General features: G+C 42.2%; 4 protein-coding genes across 5 annotated transcripts; 2 read left to right on the top strand and 2 right to left on the bottom strand.

Annotated features, from left to right (window-relative positions):
* Positions 1-210: 210 nt before the first annotated feature.
* Positions 211-8,317, top strand: atp6v0cb (ATPase H+ transporting V0 subunit cb). Its single transcript, XM_070926767.1, has 3 exons — positions 211-457; positions 5,770-5,953; positions 6,829-8,317. The coding sequence occupies exons 1-3, from the start codon at positions 385-387 to the stop codon at positions 7,031-7,033; spliced, it is 462 nt and encodes a 153-aa protein (XP_070782868.1). The 5' UTR covers positions 211-384; the 3' UTR covers positions 7,034-8,317.
* Positions 8,318-8,594: 277 nt separating this feature from the next.
* nubp2 (nucleotide binding protein 2 (MinD homolog, E. coli)) lies at positions 8,595-12,206 on the bottom strand. 2 transcript variants are annotated; one of them, XM_070927169.1, is made up of 7 exons: positions 12,151-12,206; positions 11,503-11,618; positions 10,950-11,148; positions 10,718-10,872; positions 10,165-10,275; positions 9,930-9,999; positions 8,595-8,892 (listed from the first exon to the last, which is right to left on the bottom strand). In XM_070927169.1, the coding sequence occupies exons 1-7, from the start codon at positions 12,164-12,166 to the stop codon at positions 8,753-8,755; spliced, it is 807 nt and encodes a 268-aa protein (XP_070783270.1). In that variant the 5' UTR covers positions 12,167-12,206; the 3' UTR covers positions 8,595-8,752. The 2 variants fall into 2 exon arrangements, with proteins under 2 accessions (XP_070783270.1, XP_070783271.1); XM_070927170.1 differs by lacking the exons at positions 11,503-11,618; positions 12,151-12,206 and adding an exon at positions 12,045-12,053.
* A 759-nt stretch (positions 12,207-12,965) lies between these two features.
* Positions 12,966-17,544, top strand: spsb3b (splA/ryanodine receptor domain and SOCS box containing 3b). Its single transcript, XM_070927542.1, has 7 exons — positions 12,966-13,006; positions 14,616-14,751; positions 15,408-15,588; positions 15,705-15,892; positions 16,050-16,152; positions 16,764-16,889; positions 17,006-17,544. Exons 1-7 carry the CDS (start codon positions 12,966-12,968, stop codon positions 17,542-17,544), a joined length of 1,314 nt encoding a protein of 437 aa, XP_070783643.1.
* Positions 17,545-18,241: 697 nt separating this feature from the next.
* Positions 18,242-21,652, bottom strand: eme2 (essential meiotic structure-specific endonuclease subunit 2). The gene is made up of 8 exons (XM_070927570.1): positions 21,193-21,652; positions 20,462-20,583; positions 20,219-20,314; positions 19,928-20,052; positions 19,689-19,767; positions 19,327-19,442; positions 18,947-19,136; positions 18,242-18,522 (listed from the first exon to the last, which is right to left on the bottom strand). Exons 1-8 carry the CDS (start codon positions 21,650-21,652, stop codon positions 18,367-18,369), a joined length of 1,344 nt encoding a protein of 447 aa, XP_070783671.1. The 3' UTR covers positions 18,242-18,366.
* Between the last annotated feature and the right edge of the window lie 452 nt (positions 21,653-22,104).

A 22,104-nucleotide genomic window follows, 5' to 3' on the forward strand; every position in this document is an offset into this window, starting at 1 on the left:
AATACTTTCTTTGTACAGAATAAGTCATTTATTATTTTATATGCACAATTATTGTTTCAAAAATGCGTTGTGTAGCACAGTATATCATTAACGAACTTTGTTTTAGTGCGCCCCCCACACCCAGTCGATGATAGGTTTTATCCGTACGGCCAGTCAGGTGATATTTTCCGCTTCGCCATTTTGTACTGCTGCGCCGGGTATTTATCAGAAGAGTCGTGACTATCCCGTTTACACTGCTACTTAGGTGGTCAGACGGTTCCTGGTATACTCGGTTTTTCATTTAAAGCCTGTGGCCTTCGATAGGTTTCGTGAAGTGCGATTTTTGAGTCGACATTAAAAATTAATTTTGTATATTTAGTTTATTTTTATATTGTGTGAGAAAGAATGTCGGCCGAAAGCCCCGAATACTCTCCCTTCTTCGCAGTGATGGGTGCCTCTGCGGCTATGGTGTTCAGCGGTAATTATGACACTTATCACCTTTCATATATAAGCTGTTTATTAGTTACAAAATGTCCTTGTGTGTAATTGCTGCTAACCACTTTTGCATTCGTATCATCCCCAACAGTTAAATTGTCAACCATGGTGCGTCTCTTGAAGCTCGTTTATTAAAGCCATCCGCTAGCCTTGCTAACGTTAACGTCGTAATGCTAATCATGAGCTGTCATTTATTTAGACTTAATAGCTAGCTGGGACAGCCACTGACTTTGGTGTATTCCTAACATGGCAATGTTTAGTTAGCAATAGTTGGTTAGCATAATTATCGCTGTTAGTCTTTCTGTTTCAACGACAGACTGCAAAGACTAGTCAAGGCGAGTTGCTAGCTGATGACGACTACATAAGTTAGCTTTGACGTTAGCTGAGTATGGTATCTGAATAGAGAGGACAAAACAGGGAATGATAACTGATCAGAGGATGCTTTATTAAAGCGGTGCCGATTGGTTAACACTCATTATAAAAGTGTCATAATGTATTGCATTTATTTACACAGTTGGCTGCTTGTTAGCTTGTTACATTTAGCAGGAGGTAACGTTATATGGATTATGTAGATTCCCACCTTTTTCTGCAATGTGCCACACAGCTGCAGGCAGGGTTTAAGCGTGCTAAAAGCAATAGGTGATACGTTTTATACGAAATTATTGAATGTAGCTTGATAATAGAGATTAGTTACCAATGACATTAAAATAGAATTGACGTTGTAGAATTGACTGTTTGCTTTTCTAAAATCAATTTACCATCTGTCAAATCGGTGGTGTAACATCTAATTTAATGTTATCTTAAGCTGAAAACCGCTTTTTCTTACAACTTTAATGACTATTGGAAACCAGGATCAGCTGTTTAGCTTCCTTTTTGCTCGAAGGAATGACAGAAGGTCACATGATGATCACATGATGAGACTTCTGACTTTGAATTACCATCTGCTTACTAATCTTATGAAATATTAATATAACGCTAAATGTAAGTTGTTAAAAGAAAATATGGGTAATTTTGACAAAAGATACAGGGTGTGACACCACTGTTGATATCAGTGTTTTTCGATAGACTGTGCGAAATGGCACAGGAGGTGAACTTTGAAACTGGCGTGTTTTATAATTGGCCATACTTTTATGGATCCTTTCCTAGTTTATTATTGGGCTTTCCTTAATCCAAGACAAGAATTACAGCATATGCCAATGGTATGCTGTATTGCAGCAAAGGCCTATATGTGACTAGGGTAATTGGGTGGGATTGGTGCAATTACAAGCTACTAAATGGCCATCTTGCAGAGGGCTTGACCCCCTGTAGCTCAAAGCCTTTTGGCAAAATTGGCTCAGTTATGAATCAGAATCAGAAATACTTAATTGATCCCCGGGGGGAAATTGTACATGCTGGTGAATGGTACATAGGTTTTCATTGACAGACATCGCCAGTGAATGGCTATAGTGTAAGATGGTGAAATTTATTTAGAAAGAGCATTTTCCGAATGTAACCTTGGATTCTGTTCCCACTTTTTTTTTTTTTGTTTTATCAGAAGATGTATACATCCACATGTTTCCACGGAACTTTTTAAGAGAAATCTAGCCAATCAACTGCTGTTTAAAGTATTATCTTAGGCAGCACAATAGCAACAATTCATGTTATAAAACCATCCCATGATACAACTATGATTTTATATTGTCCAGCCCTACCCGGAAAGGAGAAGCAGCTGGAAGCCAAAGCCAACCCTGATCTTGTCATAGCTCAGGTTTAATGTGTAGCGATAGGCAAGGACAGCATGGTGGTGACAGGCCTAGAGGCTAGCAGTAGTACTAGTCTGTGGTGGTGAAGGAGTGACAGCTGGGGAATTAGCTAGTAGGGAGGGGATCATGCTGGCATAAGGAAGGGATGTGGTAGTGGTGGGATGGACAGGGACACTTGATTCACACTTTACACCCAGCTTTAAGGATCTTACGGTGTGTCATGGAGTCACTGACAGGACATTGTAACTTCTGTTCCCAAAACGCACAACATTTGCATAATTACCCATTTTCTGGAAGAGGTTGTAAGTTGCTGTGATCTTCTGGTGTCAGGTGATGTTTTAGAAGTCTGGTGACAGGTTAAGGTCCTGGTGTGAGGATTGCCTTTAGTGATGCCTGGCTCAGAACAGGTGACGCTCACCAGGTGCCATTATCTGTGATCTTAGGACCACCACTCCCATGATAGCTGTCTTACAGTGGTTCTGTTTTCTCCTGCAAAGTGGTGCGTCTCTTGCTCTGCAGCCTCTGTCTTTTCCAATTTCCTATGTAATTGTTGACATGTATGTTCTCAGTAGGATAGCGTAGTAACTACTTATTTGTTTTACTTAGTCATTAATCGACAGTGATTTCAATTGCTTAATCTTTTTAGTTCACATTCACATTGTTTCTCTCTCTCTTGAACACACACTCTCTTAAATGGAGAGGTGTAATTGATGATGGCAGCATATATGCTCTAGACATCCCTCAGCTTCTGATGCAATAGATTGGTCAGCAAGTCTCATATTTCTGCATGCAGCCTCGTGGTTTTACACAGTGAAAGGCTACAGCTAGTACGCAGTTCTGTAAGACAGGAAAACATTTGTACAACTATGACTTTTCTGATTTTTTTTTTCATTCATTCCTTTTAAAACTAGTGCTTCCCCATTAACCCACTATTCAGAGCAGACCAATCTGCCGTCTGTTGCGTGGGCATATTGCATGCAAGATCATCCCTAGCTGGAGGCACCTCCTCCTCTGACATCACAAGACGTCACAAGGGCATCCCATACATCAAATATTCTGCAGGGAGGAAAAAAGAAAAGGGGTAAAAGCTCTTTACCTAAGCTGAGGGGATTAGGATTAAAACCCAGAGGTTGTCCCTCCACACCGCTGCAGAAGCCGCCCTGCCACATATCAAACCTTTAATCGTCAGAACAGAATGGCAGTGTTTGAGGACTCCAGCGTTTCTCTATCAAGCCTCACCTGTCACACCTCAGTGAGGCCAAGCTTACCAAGAAAGAATGGGGTTGGAGGATAACGTTACTGACGGTAACATATGACACTGGTTGTTTATGGAAGGCTGAATGGCTGAAAGAAACGGCTGTTCAGAAGAAAGCTTAGTATTTCTACAATATTGTCCTAAAGGTGTTTTTTGTATAGCTAAATAACAAGGTTTGTTTTGGAAAAAATATCAATTCATTGCTATCTTGGTCAGTTTTTATATTGAACTGCTGAAGAATGGTGTGTGTGCTTCCTCATGCAGGTGTAAGTCAATTTGTTTGATGTGATGTACCACATAGCTTGTGTTGGATTTAAAGTATTTGCCAGGTTGGCACTTCTACAAAGTCAAAACAAAAAGTCAAAAAGACTATTGTTCTTGGGCATTTGTCAGGGCTTGCAAAACAGTGCCAGTTTTACTCAAACACATCTCTGTAGATGGGCTGGAGTGATTTAACCTTGTATTGATGGCATCCGTCTAATGATAAATCAATGCAAGTAGTTGGGGATGTGGCTGGCTGCCACATGCACATTTGAAGATTGGCCCGCCTCATCCTCCTGTCTGTCTTTTAGATTAATTTGCCAGAAAGCCTCAGAGCTAGTCTTGGAGTTAACCAGAACTATCTCCAGGCTAGCTCAACACATTGTTCCAAGAAATGAGAGACACAGGGCAGGGCACCTCAGGCTGTATGCACAAGGCTGTCTCCCAAGATAATATCTGAAGAGACTTCCAATTTAATCATCATCGGTATGTTGGCTATGACGAGGCAAGAAAACTACTTTGCCAGGTCCTTGTTTATATGGTATGACATGGTATGGTGAGCACATTAATTGAAGGATGTATTTTTGCTTTCTTTTATGATATTGCCTTGCAAGATAGTTGATGTTTCACCCTGTTACATAAGTTTTACTGACTGTTACGCTGCCATTTTGACATCTGTAAACAAATTGCAAACGAGCAAAAACTAGCTTGAACATGTTTTGTCAATGCAATAGAGAAACCACAGTTGGCTATATTCAGCATCTATAAACCTGTGAGAATTCATTCAGTCTTCAACTGTTGTAGAATAAATTACATGTAAATACATGTTTAATACTGCTGATTAGTGGACGTACTGCAACAGCATGTATGGACAAATTTATTAGATGTTATGCTGTGGTCAGTGTTCTCTCCTGAGCTTTCACTTCACCCTGCTTTTCCTTTGGAGGAGGAAATTAACATTTATACACGTGTATGTGCACACATCTCTGCCGTTGGGGAAATCTTGTCAAACCAGCCTGTCTCTGATTCATGACACACTGCCCTGCTCTGACAGGAAGTATCTCTTGTTGGTGTATTCTGTACACATTACACATTTTTCTTTATCCGAATCGAGTGTGTAAGGATAGGGGGTGTCGTATGCTGTACAGATTGTAAAGCCCCTTGAGGCTGATTTGTGATATTGGGCTACATGAATAAAACTAATTTGACTTGACTCCTGGATCAAGTCTGAATCACCTGGAAGCTATTCAATTCTTTGTTGTGCAGAATTATAATCCGTTCTTAATGGATGGTTGCTATTCTATATTCTGTTTTATGTATGGTTTCTAATTTTAGAGCATTGATTTCCCCTTTAACTCTCCTGCAGTCAGACTTGATTGTGTGTGACGTAGGTGGCACTATGCTTTCTCCTCAGCGTCACAGGCCCACAGAGCTAATATGCTGATGAAGCTTTTTGTTCTCCTCCTTCCCCGTTACACTACAGAGATGCTAGCCAGAGACTAGTGTGGACTGGAGATAGCACACAGCAGATGTCGCATGAGCATGCACTGCTAGTCCCCCCCCCCCGGTGCCCACCCTGTACTGATGCTGTCTCTGGAGATGTGGTATCCTGCTTCTCTTATGATGTCAGCAGTTCCCTGTGTGCTTAAGCCGAATGAGGATTTTTCATTCAGTGGGTGATTTACAACTCTGCAGCTGTCTGGCAGTTGATTCTGAAATTACAAGGGCTGAAGCGTTTGAGGAGGAGAGACACAAACTGACACAAAGCCGATTTTTGGTTGCATAGTACGTACGTCAAGAAGGGGATCAGTTATTTCCCTTTGACACAATCAAAATTCCCCGAGTGGAGTTATGTTGGATTTTTAAGGGGAACAAAAACTAAATGTTGTATTGTTGAGTAATTTCTTATTTCACTTCTGCTTTGATATTCAGCTGTGCCCTCTGGTTTCTGATATCCGTCTGCTAGCCTATTGTGTGTACTCTAGTTTTGCTAGTTTGTTATTTAACTAAAGTTACCTTCTCTCTCTTCCCTACCAGCCTTGGGAGCGGCCTATGGCACAGCTAAGAGTGGCACAGGGATCGCCGCCATGTCCGTGATGAGGCCGGAGCTCATCATGAAGTCAATCATCCCCGTGGTCATGGCGGGTATCATAGCCATCTACGGCCTGGTAGTAGCAGTGCTGATTGCCAACAACATCTCAGAGAGGGTCACCCTCTACAAGTGAGTTCAGCTGACCACATACATTTTTCAACACATCTCACTAGAGTTTTTTTTATTCTCAGACAAAATTGAATAGAAAGGGCTGATTTTAATCAGTTCTAAGGCAGCAGTGATATTGCCATGTCACTTGTCAGGCTTGGCATAAGCCTCAACAAAAACAGCAAAACAGTTGCACAGACGCTGGTGTTTGTCATTTTATTATCAACAAAGCCCAAAGAGACCAAAACCAGCAATTCATTCTTCTACGAAGCCACCACCCTGATGTAGCTCCATTATCCACTAGATCATTAATCATAAACCATTAAACACACAAGAATCATTCTGTTTCACTGAATGACATGCATCTTCATTACAATGAACACAGCCAGTGTAGTTTATTGACTCTTTTTCAGTCTTGTCACATCACTGCACACGCTTGGGACATAGTTCTCGTGTTTACACTGGTCTGCAGTTAAGACGACGTGACAGAATTTGACAGTACATTTGCTGTCTCATTCTAATAAGATGCAATGCAGCCATATGACTTGTTTTTGGACGGAGTTTTAATTAAGATACAATAACATCAGCCTTATCCTTAAAATCTTACACATATTTAATATAAGAATATGACCTAAATGAAAAGCTGTAGAAAGCAGACTGATTACAGTTGGGTCAAACCTCCATCACCTCATCAATCCTCCTGTTGTATGGAAAACCTCTCACTCCATGCATGCATTACAGGCTCTGATCACAGTGGCGCAAATATTAAAGATGCTCTGACTTTAGCATGTTTAGTTAAAATGTTGCCAGTCGCTTAACTTGTTATCCCAGATTACTCGATCATGAAGTAATCCTCAGCATCCCTTGTGCTGACTGACACTTGTCTCTGTGTTTAGGAGTTTCCTCCATCTGGGAGCTGGGCTGAGCGTGGGCCTCAGTGGGCTGGCAGCAGGCTTCGCAATTGGCATCGTGGGCGACGCAGGTGTGAGGGGCACAGCTCAACAGCCGAGGCTTTTTGTGGGCATGATCCTCATTTTGATTTTCGCTGAGGTCTTGGGTCTCTACGGGCTCATTGTCGCCCTCATTCTCTCCACGAAATAAACACCCAAACATCTCCACTACAAGATCTGTCCTTTTATGTTGCTGCTGGAGAAAAAGTGTAAAACGGGAAAAAATTGTAAAATTTCTGCCACACAAAATGAAAGAAGTGAAGGCGGGGAAAAAATGAATTAAAATGGCTCCATAAATATGGTCTTATCTCAACAATGTGTACAGTCGTTCCAATTTGATAGTCAACTTGTAAATGCGCAATGTAGTGATTTGTCTGTCTTGTGTGTGTGCGTGTGTGTTTCTCAAAACAGTTGTATGATGAAGATTCCTTTTTTCCCTCCACTTATTTCAGGCCTTGAGGCCAGCTGAGGCAGCCTGTCCTCTGGTCTTAGAGAGCTGACCAAAGGGCCGCACAGCTTTTTCTCCTCCCGTATCAACTTGGGAGTTGACACAATTTCTGCATTAATCTTGAGGATCTATTTGTAAAGAGAAGTGTATATGGACTTACGATTTTTTTCCACTGATTTTATTTATAAGAAATTGTTCATTGAACTGTTTAATGCAGCAAAAGTCTTTAATTCCCCAGGATATATTATACATATATATACAGACATATAAATATCTATATAGATAGATTTAATGCACTGTGGGGTAATTGTGATAAGTGGTTGGAACTCCTCTGGATGTAATTCTTGGTTTAATGAGATTGCCTTTAGTATGTTGCTGGTGAAGTGGGAGTTTTGTGTGTAGCTGTATTCTAATCATTACGCAAACATTCTCAAACTTCAGTGTTTTTCCTGTAGTACTGCTGTTTGCATTAAAGGTGTGTGTGCCCTGTGATGGGTCTCACAAGTGTAATTTCCAAAATTTCATCTCCTCTCCATCTTATTCACCCCCCCTCCCCTCATCTGTGGCTGTACTTCATCTCTTCCACATTCCAGCCATTAAAATCCTGCATGGGTTTCAGTGTCTTGTTGCTGTTGGATATGAAGCTGAAGAGCAGGCTAGTTTCAGAAGATTTAATCCAGATCAAAAAGCTGGTTTAATGTTGTATAGTTCCTCCAAAAAAAAAAAAGAAACTTTAAATCATACAAGACTTGATGTTTTATAGTTTGTAGCGAGCAGCAGTGATCCAGTGAGATTAGTGTTTAAGTTTGGCCTAGTTTCATGCAAGGACTGGTCCAATTTGATCTGGAGTTTGTTTTCTGAAAATGGAACTGCTGCTGACGCATTTACTGAAGCGCCAATCTACAATCCTGTATTACCACTGGTATTGAAGTTATCCTGATGTGTCGACGTGTGTGTCACAATCGAATTAAAGAAGATTCCAACTTAGATTTGACTTGGCCTCCAAACACACAATGTGTTTTCAGTGCTGTATACATTTTACTTCTGAGTCTTATTCAGGCCGCATGACGACATTTCAAATGATGTCTCTACATTGAAGATAAGATTTGCAAAGTTGCAGTTTTACACTATTCATGTCTTCCTGTTCCGCCCTGTGGTTCACGCCTCAAGAATGGCAACTGCAGCACTGAAAGATAACTGCAAACAAAGCCTGCATTGTACTATTCGCAGATACAGATTTGAAATAAGGTAAAAAACAAAATAATCAAGAAATGGTTTTATTTGATGTTTAACTGTACAGGACAGAAATGCAACGTAGAAAATCATTACATTTACACAACGACCAATATTTGCATTATACCTTACTTTTCTCACAGCCTATGTGCCAAAATAAGAACACAGTCGTGCAAATAAATTCACGGCTCAAGATGTCTGGAGGCTGTTTAGCAGAGTCTGAGAAATACTGCTGATGGCACTGAAGGTGGCGCTGTTCGGAAATGACTGTGTGAAGTCTTTGCCCTCCTCTATACTGGCGCTGAGCAGAGGATCCAAGGGCACAGAACCTGAAATGGTGAAGACATAATGTTGATTCCTGCTCTTACAGTTAATAGCACCACTGTATATCACACCTGATACATCACTGCTGAGAAATGATTCACCCCATGCCTGAAAGTAGCGCTCTCAACTGACGTACTAATTAATGATTACACTGGGGAACAATTTGAAAAAAATTTTCTGTTGAGTTAGATTTTTATGCTGATTAAAACTAAAATTGGCATGCTGATTCCAAAATTGCAGTCAGTTGTTTTCTAGCACGTCAAGTTTTTTCTCCACAGCTTACCCTCCAGATAAGCAAAATTCCACTGATTAGCTGTAGTAAGACTTGCCAGCTGATTACGATTGGACTCATCTACAGCTACGTGGCAACTTGTTTGAGCAGTCATAATTGAGACAGTGCGGTGAGAGGTGTGTGCAGCTCCCAATAGGTCAGTATTATCACACACATATCTGTTAAGTACAGTATTTTTCATATTTTTTAAGAAAACGGGGATCCTATAGTTCAAAAACTTGACGTGATAGAGAAAAACTGAGATCAATTTGGATTCCGCACCCAAAAATTAGTTAAAAACAGCTGTCAGACCTAACTCTAAAACTAAAATTGTGTTCCCCAGTGTTATCAATAGTGAGACTCAAGCGGCTGTTTAGAGGCATTGACTGATCAAATACTTGCATGGCGAAAAGCTATGCTACACTGTCAGACACAGCTGGCCTCTCACTGCCACAGGGTAAGCTGAATTAGCTGCATCATTACTCAAGAGATTGATCTACACACAAAGCGGATAAGCACTGAGGGAAACCGTGAAATTATCTATTAATTTGACCAAGAATTATTGATTATTGTGTGTCGTGCCTTCATCGAGGTATTTTAAACCTGCTGCTGCACTGAAATCTGGATCGACCATTTTAGCAGCATGGCAGTGATGTAAAATGCCTCCTAAATTATGAATGGTGGGTGAGGAGTGATGTGCAATCACAATGTGTTGTGACATCTGGTGGTTGGAAGATAACATTACATGTAATTCAATCCCTTTGATCTCACCTAGGAATACTGATCCAGTCAGCTTGGCTAACTCTTCACCGCCGCCTTTTGAGAATATATTGCTGCATTCCTGAAAGAAAGAATATTTGTTAAAATGGATGAAGTCTGACTACATTGAATTTGACACAAAAAAAGCATGTATGTATTCTGGTGAATATCTACATTGCGTATTTAAAATAGACACTACAGCAACTGATTTTTAGATGACATGAATTAACTGGAGGAAGGTACGCACTGAGCAGTGTGGACAAACAAAGCCACTCATGTTCTCAATGATGCCCAGGATCCGTACACCTGTCTTCTTACAGAAGGTGATCTCTCTCCTCACATCCCCCGTAGATACCGCCTGTAGCCAACGTAAGAACGGAAAGAACAATTTTCACTGGATGTCATGCATCTTATAAAAGCTTTCTAGTTAGGGTCCAGTCTACAGAACAGTAATAGGTGGTCAATCTCATTAAATCTGACTGTTTGGGGGATTTATAGAATGTACATGTGTATTGGTAGCTTTTTAGGTATGAAGATGGCAGCAATAACACAGTTGAGCAACAGAGCTGATCAATTTCCTCTTTCACCTTTCACCTTTTTATTCTTATTTTAGCTTTTATATTCTACTTATTTGTTATCAAAATAATAGCACCTTCAGACCACAGCAAATTCCTTGTAATGTATGTTACTTGGCAATAAACAGTTTCTGATTCTGATTCTGATTCACATGTATAGGATGCTATATTTAGTCTTCTTGCTCATACTATGGACAGTAGGACCTCTCCAGACTAGTGGTTTACCTGAGGTGTGGTGACCAAAATGGCTCCGTCCACTCTGTGTTTTTTAAGGTTCTCCAGTACCGCCAAATGCTCATCAGACGTCCCCGGCGGTGTGTCCACCAGCAGCACATCCAGCTCTCCCCATGCTACATCTGACACAAACTGGCCAATCAAAGCTGTAGGACAAGGGAAGATGACAGGTCTATTTAATAATGTCACAGACCAGTGGTGGACCAGTAAAACAAGAGCATACCTGTTTTCTTGGGGCCCCTCCAAATGACTGCTTCATCTGGGTCCTCCAGCAGGAAGCCGATGGACATAAGGGCGAGGTTCTTCTGGGCATCAGTGTAGACAGGCACCCACCCTAAGTCACACTGGTGCACGTCAGGGTGGCCCATACTCAGCATGCGGGGGATACTGGGCCCACACAGGTCAACGTCCAGGATGCCGACCTAAAGAACAGAGCTTTGTAAATTAGTCCATTTTTTTCTGCCCTCATTTCTTGCCATTTGTATGAACACAAGTCAGTCAGCACCATACAGACTATTTAATAAGTATTTGTACATCAGAATCAGAAACTGTTTATTGCCTAGTAACATACATTACAAGGAATTTGCTGTGGTCTGATGGTCCTACATTTTTTAAACATATAACATATAATCTGACAGACAATGCATACATACATGCATCATAACCACCTATAGTGGCATTAATAGCTTCTGTGTGTTGTAAATATGATAACGTGTCAGAATGTACTGACACCCTGTATTCTGCTGCACATACACACAGCTGGTCTCAGAGCTCACCTTCTTCCCAGCATGCCTGAGAGCCAGCGCCAACTCTGTGGTGATGGTGCTCTTACCTACGCCTCCCTTCCCAGACAGGACCAACACAACATGCCGGACCTGGGCCAAGCTCCCGTCTCATATGAAGAGGACAAAAACGTGGGTTAGTTCAGAATGAGCGCAGCAGATACATGAAATGCTGTCAGTAAATTAGGACACAACTGTCACGAGAGTTGTGATTTGAACTGTCAAATAAAAACGCCAGAAACGAGAGTCAGAGAGAAATGTCGCAGTTAGAGACCGGGGTCACGTTTCATCACCCGAGTTCACAAGTTCAGCATAACTAGGTTAGAGTTCCTTTGGAATAGTGTTTAACATTATTAACTAAATAATAGCTTTTACATATATACATTAAGTTAATAAAACCCTCAGTCAGCTCCGATGTTGGACGTTCTGGTAGCTGACAGAGCTAAAAACTTAAGCTGATTTCCAGTTAGCTTTCGCTAGCCAGTTAGCTAAGCTATTAATTGGTAACTATTATCAAACACGCAGCAGTTTCTGACAGCTGCCATCTCTAAAGAACCAGCATACAGTTCGTGTACGGATGGTACACAAGTAGGTACGTAACCTCCTAATGAACTCTGTTGGTAACCTGTAACTTCGTCCTACCATTATTTTGTTCCATATTTTGGATTAGTGGCTCCAACCATGCACACAACAGAGGGCTCAGCTACTTCCGTAAATCGTCACGAGCCACTTGACCAATCACACAGCGCATGTTACATGAAAGTCCCGCCCCCCTTCGAACGCCACCAATAGGCTGCCGTGGGCACCATCATGCATTCATTCGCACTGCCAACGCTGAAAACAAACGGCAAAACGGCACATTTTTGTGTTTATGTAAGTGAAATGTTGTAGATGTCTTTGACTCTTTTGTATTTTGACTTATCTTAGACAACCACGACCTGTACTAAATGCAAAGCTCCAGACACAGACCTTTATATATCGACACAAATAACTGTTTTACATAATCTTGTTTGCGTAAATGTCCCTAAATCTTGATACATGCTTAATTAGGTAACTTGTTGTCAACCCTGCTTCAGCAAAATAATTACTAGTATTATACACTGTTTTATGTCTGGTGTATATCTGATAAATATTTGCAAATCATTTCTGCCACCTAGTGCTTTCCTGTCTGTCTTTTCTTTTTCTTTTTTTCTCACTTATGCTGACGCGTATTCCCCTCCTTGTGTTATCAAGTCAGCAAATCAAGGCCACAGTCATTATCCCATATAAACAGTTACCCCACTTAGGTAAAGTTAACAAAACTAATTAACATAAACCCCTACCCCCACAGGTCTTATCCAATAAGAACAACACAAGGGCGGGGAGAAGTAATGTTTACGTCCAGCTTTCGGAGAAGTGGGACAGAGTGCAAACTGCACCTGTCACACGGTCGGATACAGAGGCACACCAGCATTCAAATGAATCACTGCAAAACAGCGTATAGGAAGTCTACTGTAAGGTAAGTGCAGAACTGCAGCTAAAATCGAGATTTTCATGTTGTAATGTGGTTGAGTTTTAAGATAGAAATACAACAAAACAGCAGAACAGCAGCTGTAGTGTTACATTTACTGAATATACATACAGTATCTACTGAAATTGAGACATTAAATTGATGCTATTATCTAGGATGATTTACACTGAGAATTACAGATAGTCTTAGTAAATATAGGCTTTCTGACGTGGATCACTAAGAAAGGACAGCATGAGATTCTGGTGTACTTGAATAGAAAGTCCGAGTTGATTTTAAGTAATTGAATATCTGAAACATTAAAGTCCTTCACGTCATTGTCACAGTCCTACTGGGACTAGGTTCACAGCATATCAATCAGAACATTGGCTGACACAGGCACTTTCTTGACAGGGTTGTCCAGATGATGCATTTACAGTATGTAGGGTAAGGCCCAATTAAAGTGAGACTAGCTCCAGACTAACTAATCTAAATTATGGGCAGTTATCTCCTGCACCTGCTTGCAAAGCAGTCACCAGCTGCTGTATTCAGCGGTGACATTAACTGAGACATGCTATCAGGAAATAATGACTCTTCTATGTCACAACTATATGTTATTATAATGTAGAACAAATCCATAATACTTGTAATATAGAGTGAGATAATACTACTTTTTTTCAGGTAATTGTAAACAGAAAAACTAAACACTGTAAGTGAGGCAATTGATTTGAAAGATAAACAGTAATTATGTAGGAAGGCGTCGCAGTCAATATTATAAGGGGTATATTAGAATCTTTATGATTGGTACACATTGTAGGCACTAGGTCAGACGACCTTATCTGTGTCTATCAGCTGATGAACATAGCTGACAGACATGCTGCCAGAGTGGCAAAGCGGAGGGTTGGGTTTAAAGGTTAAACAAGTGCATGGAAACCCTTCCTGCTGCCAACTGTGGCATATGGGGCAGATGGAAATAGGCAAGCTGGCACACAAAGATCAGTCTGTAGGAGACTGTTCATGTTTCAGCCTATAGCGAGTGTTTACTAGTCACATTTTTGACTGACCTACTTTCAGTTGTCCAACAAGTTTGTGGGACATTTGACAAACATAATGTGAATCCGAGGTAGCTCACACTTTTTCTATGCAACCTTGCAGTAAGTTGGAAATACAAGGAATGTGTGTGTCAATTTTGGGGGAAAAACACATTGTACCCGTAAATTCACCATTTTCAAAATTTGAAATAATGCAAACAACGTAAGATGATGTACTCTCATCGTGGCTTTAGGATATTTATTTCAGTTGTTTCAGACCTCATTTTGCAGTTAAATTCATATTCAGCTGAATCGGTGTCCAGAAAGCCGTCTTCCATCTGAATCTGAAATAGGAAGTTATTTCTGTCTCTCTTCCTTGAATATAACCTGCTAGGTTCAGAACATGTGTAATCAGATATGTACTGTATCTGTATGTATCAAATAATAATCTGACCTCAACAAACAAATCAGAGGATAGATAAGCTGTGAACCAGGAGTCCAACACTGACCTTACTTGACATACATAAAGAGTACATGGCCTACTGTGCACATGCCAGCTGGTCGTAAGGCGTCGGGTCTGCTGTCCTCAGAGCTGCCATGCTGAGAAGAGGCAGGAACGGCCGGGCTCGGCATTTGGCCTGGAGCGAAACGCGGCCGGAGACAGATGCCATGGCAGTGATCCAGACATCGGACAGGGAGGAATGGGAAGGCCAGACAACGACACAGGTGAGACACCGGGGTTTTTATGGGGTAGTGCGAAAGAAAAGTGGAGCCAAAGAGTGGGGAATTCAAATGAAATGTATATTTGTATGCCTGGAGAAAGGGACACGTACAAGCATCACATGCTTGAGGATAAGAAACTGTTAAATCCAAAGAAAAGGTTCTGTATGACCACATGTGAAAGATAATATTTCTACCTGAGTGCCAGTAGTTTTCCACTGGGACTGTCCTCCGTCTGAAATGCTGTGTGGAAGACATGGTCAGGTCTCCAAAGGCACGTACAGGAGGCTCAGTATTTTTGGCAAGGGTCTAATTTTACTTACTAGCACACATGACTTCTCTCACCAATAGGAACCATGAACAGCTTTTAGGGAAAAGGCTATCTTGTTGAGTCTTTGAAACGTGGCGCATGGGTGATATGGCTCTCATTTGGCTCTTTGGGTTGTCCAGTGCAAGATTGTGATTTTTCCGTCCAGGCTTGGCAACTTATTACCCCTTTAGGTTCTTCTGTCTTGCTGCTGGAATTGAGAAAACATTGAATACAATCCTCAGGCTCTCTCCACTGGATCTAATTCCTTCCCCTGCTACAGAGCCGACATCCCTGGACCATGGCCACGTCTGTGGACTTACAAGATGCTGTTTGTGCTGTTTGTGTCAACCAGATCAGCGACCTGGAGCCTGAGGTGGATTACCTGCCAAGTTCTCGGACCGAATCTGAGGTGGTGGCCTTGGCCAGCACGGTACCGGTGATAGGGGAGTCTTTCTGCCAGTGTGAGCGGCAGGAAGAGCTCAGTCCGGGCTTCGGTGTCACCAGTGACTGCCTCTGTGGGGAGGAGGATCAGGGTGAGGCACACATGTTGAAGCCGGGCAGATTACTACAAGAACATAAGGCCTTGGCAGTGTTATGAAAGTATATTACACATACCATAATATAACTGTTCATGTGTTGGTGTTCTCAGGTTTTGACTGGGTGTGGGATGATCACTTCAAGTCTTCTGGAGCCTTCCTCAGCTGTGACAACAGGAAGGTGAGCTTTCACTCGGACTACAGCTGCGGCACGGCTGCCATCCGCGGCACCCAGGAGCTCGCAGACGGCCAACACTTCTGGGAAGTCAAGATGACCTCTCCTGTCTACGGAACAGATATGGTAGGTAGCAGTTAGTTATATTAGCAGTGGCCTAAAACACATCTGAAAATGTTTCTAAATCTCTGTTTGGCCGAATGGATGTTGAGGATCATCACAAACTATCATGTCCTGTTGGTTGACGTGTTTCGTTACTGTTTGTACTGTTTCACTGGTGTAGATGGTGGGAATTGGAACTGCAGAGGTGAACCTGGAGAAGTTCAAATACAGCTTTGGCAGCCTGCTGGGCCACGACGAAGACAGCTGGGGGCTCTCCTACACAGGTTAGAGGGTCAGAATACAGGGACTCAAATACACCATGAAATATCATCTGTGAAACTGGGTCTAGACTTTCTACCAGTGGTGAAAAGTACATTCACTCAAGTACTGTACTAAAGTACAAATTTGAGCTTCTTATACCTCCCTTGAGTATTTCCATTTTATACAACTTTTTACGTCTTCTCCACTACATTTCAGAGGGAAGTACTTTGTTGTAAAAAAAACAGCGGTGTCGAGTTGGGGCTCTTGACACATTTCAGATGTCCATGAGTTGTGAGCAGTTTCCAATTTCCCCTCTAAACTTTCTCAGATGGTTTCACTGAAATAACAGTGTGAGGCCCAAAAAGGAAAAAATATCCAAGATTTCACAGAAGCAAAAGGATTAGTGAGTCCAAAAAATGAAAATTTATTTCAGAACACCACTGATTTATCTTGTGACCTGGCTCATAGATTAGGAACCACTGGACTATATAAAGTAGTTAATAGCACCATCAGTTTTCACAATTTAATAATGTAATATTTGATAATATATCACTCACAGAAGTAACTTTTCAGTAACGGATAATTTAAGTGCATTTTGCTGTTAATACTTGTACGTTTCTGTATCTGTTCAAAGGTCACCTCCAGCACAAAGGGGACAAAGTGAAGTTCTCCTCTCGGTTTGGCCAAGGCTCCATCATAGGAGTGCACCTGGACACCTGGCATGGCACCCTGACCTTCTACAAGAATCGGCACTGCATAGGTGCGTGTCTCTCTGTAATTCAAGCAGCCCTTGTTAACAGCTATGACTAGTTATGACTGCCTGGTGGCTCTTAATCCTGACGTGTTTCCATCCGGTCACCTGTCCTGCTACAACAGGTGTTGCTGCCACTAGGCTGCAGAACAAGAAGTTCTACCCCATGGTGTGTTCCACAGCAGCCAAAAGCAGCATGAAGGTGATCCGTGCCTGCTATACACCCACCTCCCTGCAGTACCTTTGCTGTGCCCGGCTCCACCAAATGTTGCCCTGCTGCCCAGACACACTTAATTCCCTGGAGCTGCCCCCGGGCCTGCGCACTCTCCTCCACGCACAGCTAGGCTGGGTCTTCACCCTCAGAAGCAGCCCTGAAGCCTCGGAGCAGCACGGGGACGCGCCTGAGGATTTCCACAAGGAGATGAGCCTGCCTTCCAGCCCCAGCCCCATCCTGAGCCCAGTATCCACCCTGAGTGCCTGCGCCTCCCCGAGCCCCTGCACCAGTCCATTTACTGACACAGTTTCATACCAGTGCCCCTGTCAAATGTCACCTCAAACTCAACCCTGCACTTGCCACTGCCCTCCAACTCCTCCCAGCAGCGACTACGACAGCTGTTGCTCCGAGCCAGAGGACTACCAATGCAAAAGATGCCGCTGGACATGACTTAGTAGTCAAAACTAGTAAATGTTAGCTATTCTACCATTGCCATCAAAAAAAAAAATCTCTGCAAACTCGTCTTTTAGCCAATATTTCAACATTTTATTGTTGCCTGCAATGAATGGGGAGAAGGGAGTGAGTATGTAGTGAGTGAGACATTAATTGAAGTTGAGGTATTAGTGACATCCGGGTCATTCATTCTTATTTTAGCCATTTGCTATCATGGGGCTAATGAGAGCCATATGTACTGCTCTGATTTTTTTTTTTGTTTCATTTTCATTTCTTTTAAATATACCAGTCACTGTCCTTGGAAGGCCTAAAGTTTGCCAGACTAGACTCTGACTCTGACTCTTGTTATTCTCAGGGATAGACTCCAGGGGAGGAACAGAGTTGCTTTTTGATACTGTGGAAATTACTTTTTGTACAGTAAACGTGTGTTTTGTAATCAGCGTCAGGATTTGTTTTTTCTATTTACAGTCTGCTGCTTTGTTTATGAACTTTGTTACTCAGGAAATTCTCTAAAATAAAACAAAAATGAAGAGTTCTGTTGCAGCTCATTTTTATAGGCATAAACAAAACATAATATACATATATAGAATATACACATCATATAATTCCTTATTTTACTAAATAAACTATTAATATATTCTGTTCCTTGAATCTGTTCAGAGGAGTATAAATAATGCTTTACTGGAACGTGAACATGATATCTAAGGCATATTTTTAGCTTGTAAACATCAACATTAACATATTAGCAGCCAAGTGGTGACGGGGTGTCATTAGAAACCGGATGACTCCTCACTGATATCCATCCATCTCGTTCTTACATTAGTCCAGGACCAGCTGGGGGTTCTGGGCTGTGAAGCAGCGGTACACTCTGGCTGATATCTCCGGTCCAATACGCCTCTCTTTACCTCCGCTTTTCACTAAGAGACCAGCCAGCAGCCCCTTTCTGTCCTCCTCTGACCCCAAGCTCTCGTACGCCTAAAAAAAAAACATGGGAAAAAGAAATGCTCTTTTTGTGGATGTTCCTTCAGGACATAAACATTTGGCATTTTTGTGATTTTATTTCCTTTTTGGACTTAAATCCTTTCAAAATCCACCAGTTAATATCCAAAATACATTGTCACGCCATAGAAAAAACAAGGTTTGTTCTTATACCTCCTGAACTGTTTTTAGAAATGTTTTCAAAGAAATAAAAAGCAGTAGTTGTAACATAATCCCCTGGTATCCAAAATGCCTCAGGTGCACACAGTGGGTGGTGACAGTGGGGATCCACCCACACCCCTGCCAGTGTTGGCACTACAATTTCCCCCCGGGGATCAATAAAGTATTTCTGATTCTGATTCTGAGTCTGACTCTACGCACTGAGCTCTAAGGGACCGTACTGAAGTGCACTCAGGAGCACCTGGAGCAGCAGCTGAGGCGACGGGTAGGCTGCGGTCACAGTGGAGGCCACAGCAGGGCTAACTCTGTTCAGCTGTTGGATCTGCTTGCTCCAGACCTGGATCAGCCCAGAGCCGTCCCTCTCTGCCCGAACCCCGCTGGCCCATGAACCATCCACACAGAAGGGCAGCTCTGCTCGCTCTGTCAGCAGTCTGGAAGGACACCAAACGACATTTCAAGTGAGGGAAGATCAGTCAGGTATTAACGTGATGCTATCCAATATCATCACATTTCTGTTGTAAGTGAACAACTATATTAAATTGAGGGGAAAAATGGACAGTTAATATCTGATGGAAATGTTCCTTGTCTGTAAATGTGACAATGACTAGCGTGGCTGCATACTTGAAAGGACGCTTTGATAAGGCCTTGGTGACAGCACACACATGGTCAGTGACTTCCTGCCAGCCGTCCAGGAAGACCAGTGAGATATTCTTGCAGAGCTGTAGATACACAAGGACCTGGAGACCAAAGAAACCCCTCATTCTCTGTGCTTGAACGTGATTAGTTCAAACTTAAAGCTCTCGGCTAATATACCATAAAGTGTACAGGAACATGTCCTATACATCAAGTGTGGAAAAAAGAGCTATCAGTCACCTTTCAACCCTCTGAAAGCAGTGATAAAATCTACAAAGAGAGCATGTAAGATCAACTAATCCTGGCTGTACAACTGGTCCTAGGAGGGAAGAGATTCAGAGCAAACTGACCTCCTCGATGTGCAATTCCTCCATCCCCAATCTGGATTGTAGCGTCTCATCTGGTAAATGCACGCCACAAGCATCGGTCCTGTTGGTAAGTAAACCAATAAGGTCAGGACAGAATGTTTACATGAAAGCCAAAATAGAACAAGTGTTTTATCTCACCAGAGAAGTTAGAAAGTAAGAAAGTAACAGGGTGATTAAGCATCTATCCATCAGAGGCCACAATCACGGACACATACACTAACCTGTAATCTGGCTGAGAGTCTGTCACTAAGAGAGTGACCACCTTCTTGGCATCACGGTTGAGACACTCCAAAAGAGGACTGAGGAAAGATCCCACCCCCGTCTCCTCCCCTTCATTGTCTAGCATCTGCAGTGGCAACAGAATAATATGGAGGAGGGCACAAAGTGCAGCGTGGACGCTACTAAAAACATGCAACAAGGCAGCCTGCCTGAGGTCCGAATCACAACAACAAAGTCTCCATCGTGAAGGCTGCCATCAAAGTTAATTTATTACTACTTAAAAGGTTGCTTACTTTCTTCACAGAGATCACCATGTCCATGAAGTCAGTCAGGTCCAGCACCAAAACCACTTGCTCCTCCTCCACCGAGCCCTTGCCATCGTCTCCCTGCTAAAGACAAAACAGTAATTAACCCACTTGAGAAATTGAAGAAAAGAAAATGAAGTATAGTATGTAAGTACAAAATACAACAAATGAATAAATGTAATGCAGCCAATATGCACAGAAACTATGTTACGAGAAGCGTGAGGTGCCAACCTGAGGTAAATCTCTGGTCCAGGTGATGCTGCAGGGGAGCTGCTGGCTCTCGATGCTAAACCTCCACTCAAAGGTAGCCAGGGTGTCCAGCAAGATGTCTGAGCCACCCTGTTGCAGTAGGGCTAAAGAAAAGCACACACAGGCTTGTAGATGAACAGATGTATGCATATGCAACATTTCAGACGATGATCCTTGTTGTGGAAGTCATAACCTGGTCAGATGATGCCTTTAAGGAGTCTTTGTTGGCTCAGGCATTGAAGCTTGTAAGTACAACACACACAGCAGCTGTGTATATTTCAACAGCCTGGTTAAAATCCCAGTATATGAGTCTTTGTTACATCATTTGTAGCAATGCTTATAGAGGCTAAACAGTACTCACAGATGTCGCCCAAAACTAGATGAATAACAAAACTGCACATGATTTAAATCAGGAAACATTAGTTTAAGATGAGATTTAGTTTTGTGCACCAACATTGTCATCACAAGAATCAATGGAAACATACTAGCTGTGTTAATATTTCTTAAAATTAAAATATCTAATTATTTTAGTTTTTAATGATTTTACAGTATATAAAATATCCCTGATATCATTTTGTTTATTGTGTATTTTGAAGCATCAGTCAAACAAATCCTATGAATCTTTACCTAACTGTGTACACGCTGTCCCTTCATGGTAAATGAAATGAACATTTCCGACAGCACCTGAAGGCAGCACGGTGAGCCCCGTGTACCTGGATCTACGCAGACAGTCAGACGCTTGAGGCAGTTCTCCGGCCTGAGACTCTTCAGGTTCTCCGCAGCCTCTCTCCTCCTCTGCTGCTCCTGTCTCCTCTCCTCCTTCTCCCGGGCTCTGGCGGCTCTCTGTCTCTCCCTCGCCTCCTTCCTCTCCCTGGCTGCCTGTCTGTCCGCCTCTATCGCCTCCTTGGTGCGGCGTTTTCTCGCAGGACTCGGTGTGCCACGTCCACCTGGTCGCGGTGGAGACAAAGCAGAAGCTTGACTGGTAGACTCGCTCTGTGTGGTAGAAGACGGGAGGCTTTTGCACTTGTGGTCTGAACTCTGGTCCCCTCTTGAGTCGATGCTGACTGTTACTATGTGACTGTTCTCATCACGCTTTAAATCTGGTTTTGTGTCAGCGTCGCTTCCTTCAGATTCAGATATTTCCCATGTTCTAGCTCTGCGCAACACAGACATTATGTTTAAGACATAATCGAAAACCTCCAAAACTCCTTGAAGTGATTGTTTATACAATACGTGCTATTCTAACAATTTAGAGTAGGACAGCGATGATTGGATCGCCCCGATGGTGTCCGCTGAGGGACAAAAGACAAAAATGCGCTACATATATTCCTATTCTACCTCCTTAGAAACATTTACAAAGGAAAGACTTTTTTCGATTGAACCCGACTAAAGTGTAGATGAGATATCTTTATTTAGAAACAGCAGGAGACAGAGACACGCAGCAGCTGTCACCAGATGGACCACAGACCAGCCGACACATATATTGGTTTTATTGGATTAAACCTCAGGACTCACTGATAAAACACTGATTGAATGGGTGGTTGGATAGTATAGTTAATATATCCTAAAACTGAAGTTGGCCATTATCATACAATTTTTGTATACCCAATAATATTTTTATTTCA

The sequence above is a fragment of the Enoplosus armatus genome, chromosome 20 (assembly GCF_043641665.1).
Source record: "Enoplosus armatus isolate fEnoArm2 chromosome 20, fEnoArm2.hap1, whole genome shotgun sequence".
Taxonomy (NCBI): domain Eukaryota; kingdom Metazoa; phylum Chordata; class Actinopteri; order Centrarchiformes; family Enoplosidae; genus Enoplosus; species Enoplosus armatus.

Bases quoted from the DNA above. Each gene is read 5' to 3' on its own strand.
- eme2 (XM_070927570.1), bottom strand. From the start codon at position 21,652: ATGTCTGTGTTGCGCAGAGCTAGAACATGGGAAATATCTGAATCTGAA. The intron at 20,315-20,461 runs GTTGGCACCTCA...TTTTGTCTTTAG, and splicing joins GGACCAGAGATTTACCTCAG to CAGGGAGACGATGGCAAGGG. The intron at 18,523-18,946 runs GTGCTCCTGAGT...TTTTTTTTTTAG, and splicing joins CGCCTCAGCTGCTGCTCCAG to GCGTACGAGAGCTTGGGGTC.
- spsb3b (XM_070927542.1), top strand. From the start codon at position 12,966: ATGAATCACTGCAAAACAGCGTATAGGAAGTCTACTGTAAG. The intron at 13,007-14,615 runs GTAAGTGCAGAA...TGCTGTCCTCAG, and splicing joins TATAGGAAGTCTACTGTAAG to AGCTGCCATGCTGAGAAGAG. The intron at 14,752-15,407 runs GTGAGACACCGG...TGTGTCAACCAG, and splicing joins AAGGCCAGACAACGACACAG to ATCAGCGACCTGGAGCCTGA.
- atp6v0cb (XM_070926767.1), top strand. From the start codon at position 385: ATGTCGGCCGAAAGCCCCGAATACTCTCCCTTCTTCGCAGTGATGGGT. The intron at 458-5,769 runs GTAATTATGACA...CTTCCCTACCAG, and splicing joins TGCGGCTATGGTGTTCAGCG to CCTTGGGAGCGGCCTATGGC. The intron at 5,954-6,828 runs GTGAGTTCAGCT...CTCTGTGTTTAG, and splicing joins GAGAGGGTCACCCTCTACAA to GAGTTTCCTCCATCTGGGAG.
- nubp2 (XM_070927169.1), bottom strand. The intron at 10,873-10,949 runs GTATGCTCTTGT...CTTGTCCTACAG, and splicing joins GAGGGGCCCCAAGAAAACAG to CTTTGATTGGCCAGTTTGTG. The intron at 8,893-9,929 runs GTGAGATCAAAG...TCACCATTTCAG, and splicing joins GACTGGATCAGTATTCCTAG to GTTCTGTGCCCTTGGATCCT.